The sequence below is a fragment of the Aspergillus campestris genome (assembly GCF_002847485.1).
Source record: "Aspergillus campestris IBT 28561 chromosome Unknown P168scaffold_2, whole genome shotgun sequence".
In the NCBI taxonomy this organism is placed as follows: domain Eukaryota; kingdom Fungi; phylum Ascomycota; class Eurotiomycetes; order Eurotiales; family Aspergillaceae; genus Aspergillus; species Aspergillus campestris.
The window spans coordinates 1,290,603-1,303,417 of record NW_020194337.1 but is presented as its reverse complement, the minus strand read 5'-3'; the positions used below and the strand labels follow the sequence as shown (position 1 = coordinate 1,303,417).

General features: G+C 54.4%; 4 protein-coding genes across 4 annotated transcripts; 2 read left to right on the top strand and 2 right to left on the bottom strand.

Moving 5' to 3' along the window:
• Window positions 1–94: 94 nt before the first annotated feature.
• Window positions 95–2,684, bottom strand: P168DRAFT_93958 (WD40 repeat domain-containing protein). The gene is made up of 5 exons (XM_024842226.1): window positions 2,464–2,684; window positions 2,306–2,322; window positions 2,018–2,166; window positions 267–1,862; window positions 95–216 (listed from the first exon to the last, which is right to left on the bottom strand). The coding sequence occupies exons 1-5, from the start codon at window positions 2,511–2,513 to the stop codon at window positions 190–192; spliced, it is 1,839 nt and encodes a 612-aa protein (XP_024695939.1). The 5' UTR covers window positions 2,514–2,684; the 3' UTR covers window positions 95–189.
• Window positions 2,685–5,151: 2,467 nt separating this feature from the next.
• Window positions 5,152–6,726, top strand: P168DRAFT_248474 (rhomboid family protein; the record flags this gene model as incomplete). The annotated part of the gene is made up of 2 exons (XM_024834122.1): window positions 5,152–5,959; window positions 6,024–6,726. Coding segments are annotated over exons 1-2 (1,095 nt in total), but the record flags the coding sequence as incomplete, so codon positions are not given.
• Window positions 6,727–7,450: 724 nt separating this feature from the next.
• Window positions 7,451–8,460, bottom strand: P168DRAFT_324769 (mitochondrial 54S ribosomal protein mL61; the record flags this gene model as incomplete). Its single annotated transcript, XM_024840894.1, has 2 exons — window positions 8,272–8,460; window positions 7,451–8,032 (listed from the first exon to the last, which is right to left on the bottom strand). Exons 1-2 carry the CDS (start codon window positions 8,308–8,310, stop codon window positions 7,451–7,453), a joined length of 621 nt encoding a protein of 206 aa, XP_024695937.1. The 5' UTR covers window positions 8,311–8,460.
• A 523-nt stretch (window positions 8,461–8,983) lies between these two features.
• P168DRAFT_324768 (leucine--tRNA ligase CDC60) lies at window positions 8,984–12,659 on the top strand. Its single transcript, XM_024840893.1, has 4 exons — window positions 8,984–9,143; window positions 9,206–11,709; window positions 11,759–11,957; window positions 12,014–12,659. The coding sequence occupies exons 1-4, from the start codon at window positions 9,069–9,071 to the stop codon at window positions 12,614–12,616; spliced, it is 3,381 nt and encodes a 1,126-aa protein (XP_024695936.1). The 5' UTR covers window positions 8,984–9,068; the 3' UTR covers window positions 12,617–12,659.
• Window positions 12,660–12,815: the final 156 nt, after the last annotated feature.

Sequence of the window (12,815 nt, the reverse complement as noted above, 5' to 3'; positions counted from 1 at the left end):
CTAGTCCAACGCCCACCTAACAGGACCAACGGAGATGGAGAATGGGAAAAAAAGGGTAAAGTAAAAGGAGAAGGGTCGAGACAACCACCAGAAGAAATATAGGATGAATTTCCGAGCACAGACAGGTCAGGTCGCCGGAACCAAAGAAAGGCAAAAGAAAAGTCGTTGGACACATTTCTGTGAGGGGTATCAATGTTGGAGGTTTATAATGGCGATCTGCTCATAATTAGTAAATCGTCTATATAAAGAAGATGACATATACTCACTTGATGACCAAACCCAAAAGCAAGCTTCTTCCCGTCCGTGTCCCACGTCAGGGTCCGATCGGGTAGCGGCTCGTGGTGTCCATTCACGGTCGGACTCTGCTCTTCCTTCTTGGTCTCTGCGCTGCCCGGTACCGTCCAGGTGGCCATGGCCGTGCCCCCACGCTGCGCGTTCCAGATCAATAATCGGTCGGCGCCCGCCGCTGCGAGGGCGTACCCGTCGGGGGAGAAGGTCGACGCGAGCGCCGCCGACGAGGAGCCGAGCGAGAGCTGGTGGATGCAGTCGAACCGCCGCGACTCCAGATCGATGCGCCACACCTTGATCGTGCCGTCCGTGGCGGATGACGCAAGAACCAGGTGGGGGCTCGCCTGGGATGGGTCCGAGGCATTGGGCTGCAGCTCGATGGCGGTGATCTCCCCCTCGTGCGCCTGGTCCAGGTGCAGATCGTGGGTGGGGACCCAGAGCGCCGAGTGTTCCGAGGAAGCCGCCACGGCAACGGGCGTCGACCCCACGAACGCACCCCGGATAAACGACCACGCACGGTCGTTGTCGGCCGAGGAGAAGGTCTTGGCAATCCGAATGCTCGAATCCACGTCGCATTGATACACCGCGCCGGTCCCGCAGGCAAACGCCTGGTTCCGGCCCAGCCAGCACAGATCGAAGATCGATCCGTCGATCACCTGCGGCGGGGGGAACTCCTCGGGCCGCAGTGAATCATCCCAGAGAGCCAGCTCGGAGATTTTGGCGTCGGACGCCACGACGATCAGGTGGGAGCCGCCCTCCATCCAATGCATGCCGGTGATCATGCGAGGCACCTCGGGGAGGAGATCGACCGCGTGCCCATCCACATCGTACATCGTGATGGACCCGCGCACGTCGTTGTAGTAGGTGGCCACGGCCAGCTTCTGGCCCGTGGGGTTCCAGGACACGGCCGACACGCACGCGCCATTCTCCTTGCTTTCGACCAGCTTCTCCTGCACGGGGGCGGCGAAGGAGGACAGCTTCCACAAACTGCAGAACGTGTCCCCGGCGGTGACGACCACGGTCGGGTCGTGAGGGCGCCACAAGGTTCGCGTCACGTGAGAATCACCAGCCACATCGAGGATGGCGGTGTTGGGGCTGAGGTCGGCGGCCTTGGCGGGAGTGATTTGGACGGCGACGCTGTGTCCGTTCTCCAAGGTGGTCGGGGGTACGGGCGGTTCCTGGGGCTGCGAGCTCGGTCGGATGCCCATGCTCACATCGCCGTCTCCGTCCACCGCGGTGTCGGGCTGCGAGGGCGACTCGGTCACGGCGGCTTGCTTGTCATTGACCCCGCCATTGGCATCTACATCCATGGGGACCTCATCCCCGTTCGCCTCGGCGCGATCGCTCTTGCGCGGTTTCTGGACACTTGGGGCGGGTTGGGGTGCGGCCGGCTCGGCGGTCAGGTGACCGTTGATCGCATCCTCCTCGCGCGCGATTTTAGTGGGCGGCGAGGCAGGCGGCTGGTCTGTGCCCGCTGCTTCTGCCGGACCACTTTGGCTTTTCAGCGGCTCTGGCTCCAGCGGCGTCGACCCAAAGAAATAATCGGAGGGAGAAAACGAGATGGGATTTCCATCCTGATTCAATCAGCCTTGAATATTCCACCATCCGTACGGAAAATCCGGCGAAGCAATATAGTAATATATATGGGAAATAAGAAATAAAGAAATGAAAGGGAATCAAATGACGAGCGAATAGAAGAGACCGCAGATGCTGGCTAAGGCTAACTTACCTTATCGAAGGAATGCTCGAGCTCATAATACTGTAAGCCTTTTTGAACCAGGGACACCAGAGCGTGGGTTTTGATGTGCGGAGCGAAGGGAAGACTCTGGGGATCGCGATTCCAAGCGCGCTGCAGTGTTACTGCGGCTTCGCCATGGCCTGTTGCATGGTTAGAGTTGAGGAATCACCGCTACGGTTGATGCGATAATATGAAAAAGAGGGGTGGAGATGAAAAAAAAAAAAAAAAAAAAAAAAGCCAAAAAAAAGAAAGAAAATGAAATAAAAGCGATTAACCAACCTGATTCTTGAAGGTACCTGTCAACTCAAGTTAGCGACGTGGGTAGGGAATGGGAGGTAGAGGGGAGGAGCTTGGATGCTGGATGCTGCAGGAGGCGACCAGCAAGGTGGTACTGGAGAAAGCGAGGGTTGCCATTCGCAGGAACATTAAAGACATACCTCCATATTAGGTAGTTGACGTGATGCGATGTGAGATCGGGATGTGCCATTGTTACATGTATGACAGCTAGTAAGGTGGAGGACCCGCTAGCATGCTAGGAACGAGAATGTTTCTCCGCCGTGGAGGATGCCCGCGTTGTCGCGATGGACGGGGTGACGATAGGGATGGGGATGGGGGAGAGATTCGGAAAAGGAATCGGGGAGGTCGAATTCCGGTAGACAGGCGATTTTCCTGATCGGGAACCTCGGATGGTAGGAGCCCAGAGGTTTTTGGATCTTTTTTGATTCTTCTTTGATTTTTTATTTTGATATTTTTTTTTCCTGGTCTTCGGGTTCCTGTTGTGTGTCTTTCTTTCTTTTCCCCTTCTTGGAATTTGGGGGTATCGTGTTGAAATGAGGAGGATCGCACGATTGACGATTCAGCCAAGGTTCGGTGGCCGAGACAAGAGATGCAAAGGAATTGTAGTTGGGGTTGACAAGGAAAGAAAGTCGAGGAAAAAATCCAGACTAGGCTCAAGACGGACGACGAAAGGGGGGGCAGGTAATTAGCTGTAGATCATCCTCCAACACCCTTTCATAAGTGCAGGACGACCAAACGAGCGAACGGAGGGGAAGAATCGAAGCAGGGAGTGGGAAAGGGAAGAACGAAAGAACCCAATAAGTGAAGGTCCAGGGAAGAAAAAGGTGACGAATGAGGAAGAGGGAGGGACAAATGGACAACCAAAAGGGTGGCGTAAGGCGTACGGATAGAGCCGTGGGAGGAGATTTGCAGTGGGAGATAATCCAAAGTGAAGATGAGAAGAGAGAGAGGGAGAGAAAGAAAGGGAGAGAGAGAAAGAGGGAGAGAGATGGAGGAGATTGAAGATTGATGCAGTTCACGAAAGGGAAAGGAAGAAGAATCCTGAGGCACGCGGGTATGATGGAGACAGGCAGTTGGAACCAAAAGTGGAGACCACTACTCACTCCAAGCGCAGCAGTTAGTCAGTGCAGCCGGGCTCGACCGATAGAGAAGGGTTGGATGGGTAGAGGGAGAGAAGGGTAAGAGAGAGAAGGGAACGAAGTGATCAAGGTAAGAAGAAGAGGAAGAAGAGAGAACTGGAGAAGTCAAAAGTCCCACTAGGAGTCAAGAACGAAAGTCTTCAAAGTCCAGCCAGTCAGGTCAGGGCCTTGAAGTCTCTTGGATGGTCCACCAACCACTGAGATTTGGGACAGTTGGACTTATTTTCCCCAAGCGGCTAATACTATTTTATTGACTCTACAGGATTTAAAAATTCTTATATTATTATTATAATAATATATATTCAAGGAGAATAATAGATAATAAAGTAGATTACATTATTTTGATTTTTACATCTTAGATCAAATGGCCAGTGACAAAGGTGAATGATCAGGAAAAGAATCATAACAAGTCTTTCGGATTGTGGCGTCTAGCCCACCGACTAGCGTGCAGTTGGGAAACCCACCGTCCCCTTGTGCGGTTCTGACGCCCATCCGGATCGGCCTGCTCGACCTTGTCTGTCTTGGGTTTAGTCCGATATCTCTAACTGTAACGGAGATCGAACTTAAGGGTCTTCCTTACTGCATTATTAATAAGTTACCTGCCTAGGTATCTGCTTGGGTCCAAGGGTACCACCTACTCATACTTAGTACTACTGGAGAGAGGTAGTAGGAGGTACCTGTAGTACCCAAATACGCTAGTCATCCCAATTTATGAGCAAGATGGAGTAAAGTAGATTACGATGTGTATCCAATACGCGCAATGGATACCATCAACTCAATCTCCATTCTCCAAAATGGATTCTTTGTCTGACTCTCTAGTCTACCATCAGATACCCTAATCAACCTCAGAATCATGGGAGTTTATTCCCACAAAGAAATTATAACGAATGTGAAACATACTAGAAGCTTCGACAAGACTCAGATTCAACTCCTCCCCAGAGGAAGTCCACCTCAAACGGACTCTGTTTCCGTCGTCAAGACAATACGATGGCATCGTGGCTAAGCTACTAAACGCTATATCCTTGCCGCCTCGGCCGTTCCCCGCTGCTCAGGTTCACCCATCCCTCAAAATGGGGGATCAAGAAAAGTGAGATACAGCAATTTGTCAACACCAGTAGTGAATCGTCCTTGTGGCCTGTCTGCCAGGATATGACATTCCTTCCTCATCGGGTCGTTCTCCCCCTACCAGGTAATTTAGTAGCCACACCACGAGCTTAGGCGCTGGAAGAACGCCCCCAGAAAGCGTAATGGCTGGCAATCCATTTCCGGCGGTTGGTCTAGAGCAGTCTCTACTTATCCATTACAGGCATGACAATTGAAACAAACCATACACCATACATTCATGTCATTTATTACCAGTCTCCAGCCTTTCAGTGGTCGACAGGGTCTTTGTTCTTTGTTCCCTGCACCTCTCTCCGCATACATTCCTGTCTTCCAGGTACCCCATAGATAGACAGTTAAATGGAGAAAGTCACTCAAAAACACTGGGAATGGCCTATAATCATGATCATCATGGGGTGACTGAAATTAAAGTATTGCCTGTTCCCTCAGGTGTCTGCCTGCCTATTTGGGCGACCTGTCCAGATCTCAGCCCAGTCAGGCTCCCGGTCGCTCTTTAGTTACCCCACGGAGACGATTCCTCTTGGTTTGACGGGTTCATGCCGGTTCAATGATCTCGGTATATGTACCACGCCGATCCTGAGGCAGAGTTGGTCATGTCAACAGGCTTAATGGACATTAGATGATGATAACCATCCACCTCCACGTGTCTCCATATAAAGATTAATGTCGATATCTCATGAAGATTAAGGTACAATCCAAGACCATAGGGCATTGTGGTCTGCAAGCTAATTGACGGTCGGGGAAATGTCACGGGTTTGACAGGCCAACTCCAACCAAACCAGAACAAACTAAGCCAAACCAAATCAAATCAGTCAAACTACACACACCACCTCACCTCCTCTCTTCTATCTCTCTCTTTCACGCACACTCTCTCACCTCAATACTTTTCAGGGCTCAGCCTGCGGTCTGCATAATCCCTTCGGCAGCCGCAAAGGCTTATACAATCTCCTCATACTCATATCGGCTCGTCTTCTCCCTCCACCATGCCGCTACGAGTCAACATCCCTCCCGCGACCCGGGCCTGTCTCGTCAGCCTTCTGTCCCTTTCCCTGCTGTACAACATCGCCCGATGGCGTCAGATGGACTCCACCCCCGGAAAACCCGCCGTCACTCCGATCGTTCCCTATCTTACTCTCGTCCCCTCGCGCTTCATCTTCTACCCCTGGACCCTGATCACCGCGACCTTTGTCGAGCAGAATATCTTCACCGTCCTCTTGAACGGCGCCACGCTCTTCTACGGCGGCAAGTACCTCGAGCGCGCATGGAGCTCCCGCGAATTCACAAAATTCATCGTCACCATCGCGCTTATTCCAAATGCCGTGATCGTGCCCTTCTATTTGATCGGGGGCGCCCTTCGAGGCGGCTCGTCCAGCAGGTATGTCTCTTTTCTCTCCGTTCTCTGTCGACATGCTGGTTACCCCTGCTAACCCATCCTTCAGTGTGGTACAGATCTGTGGCGGCATCTCGATCCAAGCCTCCTTCCTCGTTGCGTTTAAACAACTTGTCCCGGAACACACCGTGACCATCTTTAAAGGCCTGGTCAAGATGCGCGTCAAGCACTTCCCAGCTCTGTTTCTCCTCCTGAACACGCTCAGTGGGATCATCTTCGGAACGCACGTCGCGGCGATCCTTTCCTGGCTCGGCCTGTTGACAAGCTGGACGTACCTCCGGTTCTTCAAGCGCCAGCCCGATCTTACAGGCACCTCGACCGACGGCCTCGGGATCAAGGGCGACGCCAGCGAGACCTTTGCGTTTGCCGCGCTCTTCCCCGACCTCATCCAACCGCCGATCGCGTTTCTGTCGGAACAGGTCTACAACGTCCTGGTCGCCTTCAAGATCCTCAGACCTTTCTCCGAGGAGGATATCGCATCGGGCAACCAGCAGGTTCTCGCCCGCGGCGAAGCCGGTCTTCCCAGCCTGCTCAGCACCCGCAGCGCACGAGGCATGGCCAAGCGCGAGGAGGCGGAACGGAGACGGGCCTTGGCGCTCAAAGCCTTGGACCAGCGACTCCAGGCTGCCGCCGCGGGGAGAGCGCCGGCATCCTCGTCCCCCCAACCGACCACCCAGACCCCGACGACGGCCACTCCCACGGTCTCTGCCGGACAGGGAATGCTGGGAGCCACCAGCTATACCCCGGATCACCACTGAGGGATGTCCCTTGGATCACAAGGGATGGCCTCGCCGCTGCATAGCTATCTAGGCGTTTTGGTTTGATTGGATAACGAGCAGCTCTGATTTTCTCTTTTTTTTCGTCCTTTTGTCAAGGAGCGTTAATATCTTGATACCTACCTACCCACTTATCCTGTGTTTTCATGTACAAACGCACGGTGTTGCATCAGCCTCTTCTTCTTCCTCCTTTTTTTTTTTTGTTCTTCTGCTTTTCTTTTTCATTTGCTTTTCTATCCATTTGTTCCCATACAAATGGTCACATCACGAGCGGGTCATACCACCTTGGTCCTTGGCCCAAGTAGTCCGCGCACATACACTGCATAAATGCATAACATAACATAATCATAGATGACATAGTTTATGACAATAGTCCATTGGATAACTAGTGGAGCATAAATTGAAGATAGAAACAAAATATAGAAATTTCCATAGAACAATCCCTAAACTTACATACCAGTAGATGAGCCAGTAGATGACAACAAGACAGATAACAACAGACAAGATGAAGAAAATGAAAAGAAAAGGAAATGGCTATGCTACAGATGGCGACCCTCCCTTTCCACAAGAGTGGTCTATCAACGGAATCTACTCTTTCTTTTCTCTCTTCCGTTACAAGACCTCAACTTGGCGAACAGGGTGAAGAAAGGAATGAAGAAGAAGAAAGGACAGAAGGAAGAAGAAAACTAAGAAAGCCCAATCAAAGCTCCCTCAACTTCTCCACCTCCCCCCTCGCAATCTGCAACATCCTCTCCTGATCCTTCTTCGCCTGCCGAATAGCAGCGATACGCACGCGATCCCGCCCCGACTGCTCCCTCATCTGCTCAAACCGCTTCACCTCCGCCTCCTCCTCCGCGGAAGCAGGCACCTCCTTCGCCCCCGTCACGTTCATCACCTTATTCCAGATCTCGCGATAGTCGAGGTTCCGCAAGTCCACGATGGCCGTCTTCTCCGCGTCGCCCGGCGCCGGCGCATGCTTGTCGGTGAGTTCGGCTACGGCGGCCGTGATGGAGGCCGGTTTGGAGGCGCGCTCGGCGAAGTAGATTGTGAGCGCTGCGGGGCCTTCTTGGTCGTCGGTTTGTTTGACGCTCATGGGGACGCCCGGATTGTGGTACTTCAGGCGCGGGAGGCAGTTGCGCCAGAAGTGGCGCGCGCCTTGGTGGCCGTTGTAGATTTTGCGCGCGTAGGTTAGGTGCAGGCGGGTTATGGCTGGGTAGTCGGGGGTTGCGGAGGTGGGCGTGGGGAGGATGGCGGCGCCGGTGCCGATGCGGATGTTGACGATCTGTGTTTTATATGTATTAGTCTTATGGTGAGTCGGAAGTGATGGTGGTTGTTTCTTTGGGGTTGGGTAGGGTGGAGGGTGGTTGATGGTCCGGGTTCGGGTTATCCCCGGTCCAGATGTGTGTGATTTGGGGAGTGGTAGATGGGATTGGGGAGAATTACCCTCTGTCAGACACAATAGCAGTCAGTATCAAATCTATACATATCCAGCGGAACTGTATGATGGGGAGGTGAACATACCGACTTCAACTTCCGCATCCGCTTGAACAAGTTCACCATGATGACGAGGTGGTCGCGCACAAAGCCGCGGGACTCTCTACCTTGAAACACTCAAGTAAATAAAAAGAGATCGACTCAAACGACTCGACAAATTAAAGAGTCGTGAAAGAGCCCGGTTGTGCGGATTGAATGGGGGTTGTCGGAGCTCGTGTTTTTTTCGGCGTGGATGATGGACGTTCGGCGGAAAGAAAACGACTCCGATATGGGATCACGTGAGGGTTGGCAACTGTGTCGAGGTGATCTACAACTTAGTGGATCGGTGGACTGGGTGATTTATACAGAGTATATGCCAGAGAGCATGTCTGGGTTTATTTAACCAAGTAAAAACCAATAATATAAGTCGATTGTCCTTGTTCAAGGCGTGGAGACTGGATAGGCATGGTCTTGGCAGGCCAGGGACATTATCCATGGGATTTGCTAGGTTCAGGGCCAGTACTCATGACAACGTTGGCAGTAAGCTACAAAATATATAGATTGACATTCAAATATAACAAACCAAGACACACAAATCACACTGGTATATACTTGTCGATATTTGTGGCTATATTGTAGGATATACAGTATACTGTACCTGTGGTAGAAGGCGGTAAGACGCGCCACCGCCTGACTCACCCGTCAAATTTCCCCGTCGATAAACCCAACGACCCCGCGGCGATAAAAATTAGATTTACTATCTAGATTCCCCATATTCCTCCTCCACTTAGCCTCTGGGCTCTCCTCTTCAGTCTTGTTCCTGATACTTTTCATCCTCAAGAGCCATGGCTGCCGCCGCTGCCTCCGCAGCTGCGCTGGACCCCAACAACAGCAGCAAGAATACCCTCAAGCTCGAAAATGTTCGATCATTTACCCCTCTATTTCCGAGATGCAATCCTTGGCTAACCACTTCCTTAAATAGACCGAGAAAAGAGATACCTTGATTGCGATCGAGAAGAAGTATCAGGCGCAATGGAAGGCTAACAAAGTCTTCGAGGTCGATGCCCCCTCCCTCGCCGATGTGCCCGCGGGCACCATGTCCGCCGCCGAACTCCGTGAGAAATACCCCAAGTTCTTCGGCACCATGGCCTACCCGTATATGAACGGTACCCTGCACGCCGGTCACAGTTTCACGGCCAGTAAGGTCGAGTTCATGACCGGTGTGGCGCGCATGGAGGGCAAGAACGCCCTGTTCCCGCTCGGCTTCCACTGCACGGGTATGCCCATCAAGGCCTGTGCCGACAAGCTGCGTGACGAGGTCAAGATGTTTGGCACCAACTTCGAGGGCTACCAGGAACAGGACGAGGAGGCTTCCAAGGATATCGCCGCCCCCACCCAGGAGGTCAAGGGCGAGCAGCAGGAGAAGTTCTCCGGCAAGAAGAGCAAGGCCGCTGCCAAGACCGTCAAGATGAAGTACCAGTTCCAGATCATGCTGGCCATTGGCCTCCCGCTCGAGGAGATCCACAAGTTCGCCGACGCGGACTACTGGTTGCAGCATTTCCCGCCCCTCGCGATCCGGGACCTCGACAGCTTCGGTGCCCGCATCGACTGGCGCCGCCAGTTCGTCACCACCGACGCCAACCCCTACTACGACGCCTTTGTGCGCTGGCAGATGAACCGTCTCCACGAGCTGGGTAAGATCATGTACGGCAACCGGTACACCGTCTACTCGCCCAAGGATGGACAGCCGTGTATGGACCACGACCGCACCGAGGGTGAGGGCATCGGACCCCAGGAATACACCGCCATGAAGCTCAAGGTGAAGGAGTGGGCCCCGGAGATCGCCGAGCTGGTCAAGGGCAAGATCGAGGACGACGCTAGCGTCTACTTCGTTCCCGCCACCCTGCGCCCGGAGACCATGTACGGCCAGACCTGCTGCTTCCTCGGCCCCAAGATCGACTACGGCATCTTCCGCACGAAGGAGAAGGAGTACGTCGTGGCCACCAAGCGCGCCGCCTGGAACATGGCCTTCCAGGGGTGGTTCTTCGGCAGCGAGAAATTCCCCAAGACCCAGGACCAGCTGCCGCTGGTCGTCGAGGCCCCAGGATCCGCGTACGTGGGCACGCTCGTCAACGCCCCGCTCTCCCTCCACACCGAAGGCGTGCGCATCCTGCCCATGGACACCGTCTCGGCCAGCAAGGGTACCGGTGTCGTCACCTCGGTGCCCTCCGACAGCCCGGATGACTTCGCCACGCTCAAGGACCTGGCCAAGAAGCCCGAGTTCTACGGCATCAAGAAGGAGTGGGCTGAGCTGGAGATTCTCCCCCTGATCGACACCCCGACCTACGGCAACCTGACGGCCCCGAAGCTGGTGGAGCAGCTCAAGATCAACTCGCCCAAGGACGTCAACCAGCTGGCCAAGGCCAAGGAGCTGGCCTACGGTGAGGCTTTCTACAAGGGCACGATGCTGGTGGGCGAGTTCAAGGGCGAGTCGGTCAGCGCGGCCAAGGACAAGATCCGACAGGCCCTCTACGCGAGCGGGGATGCGTTCCCCTTCGCCGACCCGATGGGCAAGGTCGTCAGCCGCAGCGGAGACGACTGCGTGGTGGCCTACCTCGGCCAGTGGTTCCTGAACTACGGCGAGAACGACGCCGAGTGGCAGAACACCACCCTGAACCACGTCGTCAACACGCTCAACACGTACCTGAACGAGACCAAGAACGGCTTCGAGAAGAACCTGGAGTGGCTGAACCGCTGGGCCTGCGCGCGGACGTACGGCCTGGGCTCGCAGCTGCCGTGGGACAAGCAGTTCCTCGTCGAGTCGCTGAGTGACAGTACGGTCTACATGGCCTACTACACGATCGCGCACTTCCTCCACGGCGACCGCTACGGCAACCAGCCCGGTCTCCTGGGCGTCAAGGCCGACCAGATGATCGACGAGGTCTGGGACTACGTGTTCACGCGACGCGAGCTCAGCGACGAGCTGGTGACCAAGAGCGGCATCAGCAAGGACTCCCTGTTGAAGATGCGCCGCGAGTTCGAGTACTGGTACCCCCTGGACGTGCGCGTCTCGGGCAAGGACCTGATCCAGAACCATCTGACCTTCTTCCTGTACATCCACGTCGCGCTCTTCGCGCCCGAGTACTGGCCGCGCGGTGTCCGCGCCAACGGCCATCTGCTGCTGAACGGCGAGAAGATGAGCAAGAGCACGGGCAACTTCCTGACCCTGAAGGACGCAGTGGAGAAGTTCGGTGCCGACGCGACGCGCATCGCGTTCGCCGATGCCGGTGATGGTATCGAGGACGCCAACTTCGAAGAGACGGTGGCCAACAGCAGCATTCTTCGTATGCACACCCTGAAGGAGTGGATCGAGGAGACCATCAAGGACGAGACCCTGCGATCGGGCCCGGCCGACACCTTCTGGGATAAGCTGTTTGACAACGAGCTGAACATTCTGGCTCGCGAGGCCAAGAAGCACTACCAAGAGTGAGTCTCTTCTCCCTCATGTCTTGGGATTTTGGCTAACAAATTACAGTACCAACTTCAAGCTGGCTCTCAAGTCCGCCCTGTACGACTTGATCAGCGCGCGCGACACCTACCGCGAGGCCTCGATAGCGGCTGGCGTGGGCATGCACCGCGACATGATCCGCCGGTACTCCGAGCTGCAGGCGCTCCTCATGGCGCCTGTTGCGCCCCACTGGGCTGAATACATCTGGCTTGAGGTTCTCAAGAAGGTCCGTCCCATCCGTTCCACATTACACAAGAAAAAAACAGTAGCTAACAACAACAGTCTGAATCGATCCACTTCGCCCGCTTCGCCGACGTCCCGGAGCCGTCTCCGGAGCTGACCGCCGCCTACAACTACGTGCGCACGACCTCCTCCAACATCACCTCCTTCGAAGCGAACCTCGCCAAGAAGCTCAGCAAGGGCAAGTCCTCGACCTTCGACCCGCGCAAACCCAAGCGCCTGACGATCTACGCCGCCAAGAAATACCCCACCTGGCAAGAGAAGTACATCGACCTGGTGCGCGAGGCCTTCGACCAGATCAACCTGTCGATCGACGACAAGGGCCTGAACGCCAAGGTCGGCAAGCTCGGCGAGATGAAGAAGGCGATGCCGTTCGTGCAGACGCTCAAGAAGCGTCTCGTCGTGGCCAAGGAGAAGCCCGACACCGTCTTCGAGCGCAAGCTGCCGTTCAACGAGTTCGACGTGCTCTCTGAGATGCGCGGCATCTTGGCTAAGACGACCGGCGCTAAGGAGATCGATATCGTCGCTGTTGATGAGGGCGGCAAGACGGGTGATGTGCTCGGCTCTGGGGAGAAGCGCGAGGGTCTGCAGGCTGAGGCTGCCGTGCCGGGACAGCCTTCTTGCCAGTTTGCGAATATTGAGTAGGTTTGACTATTTGGTAGAATAGAATAGTAAACTTGATAAAATTATATCACGTTAAGAATTATATGATTTATCCTATTTATTGGATCGCATATATCTATCATCGGCTATAGTCTCGATAGGGTAAAAGACGACATGAAGTAACTCAACCCATCAGTAGTCAATAGCGAATCCATCTGACTCCATCATGTGTATTGAATAG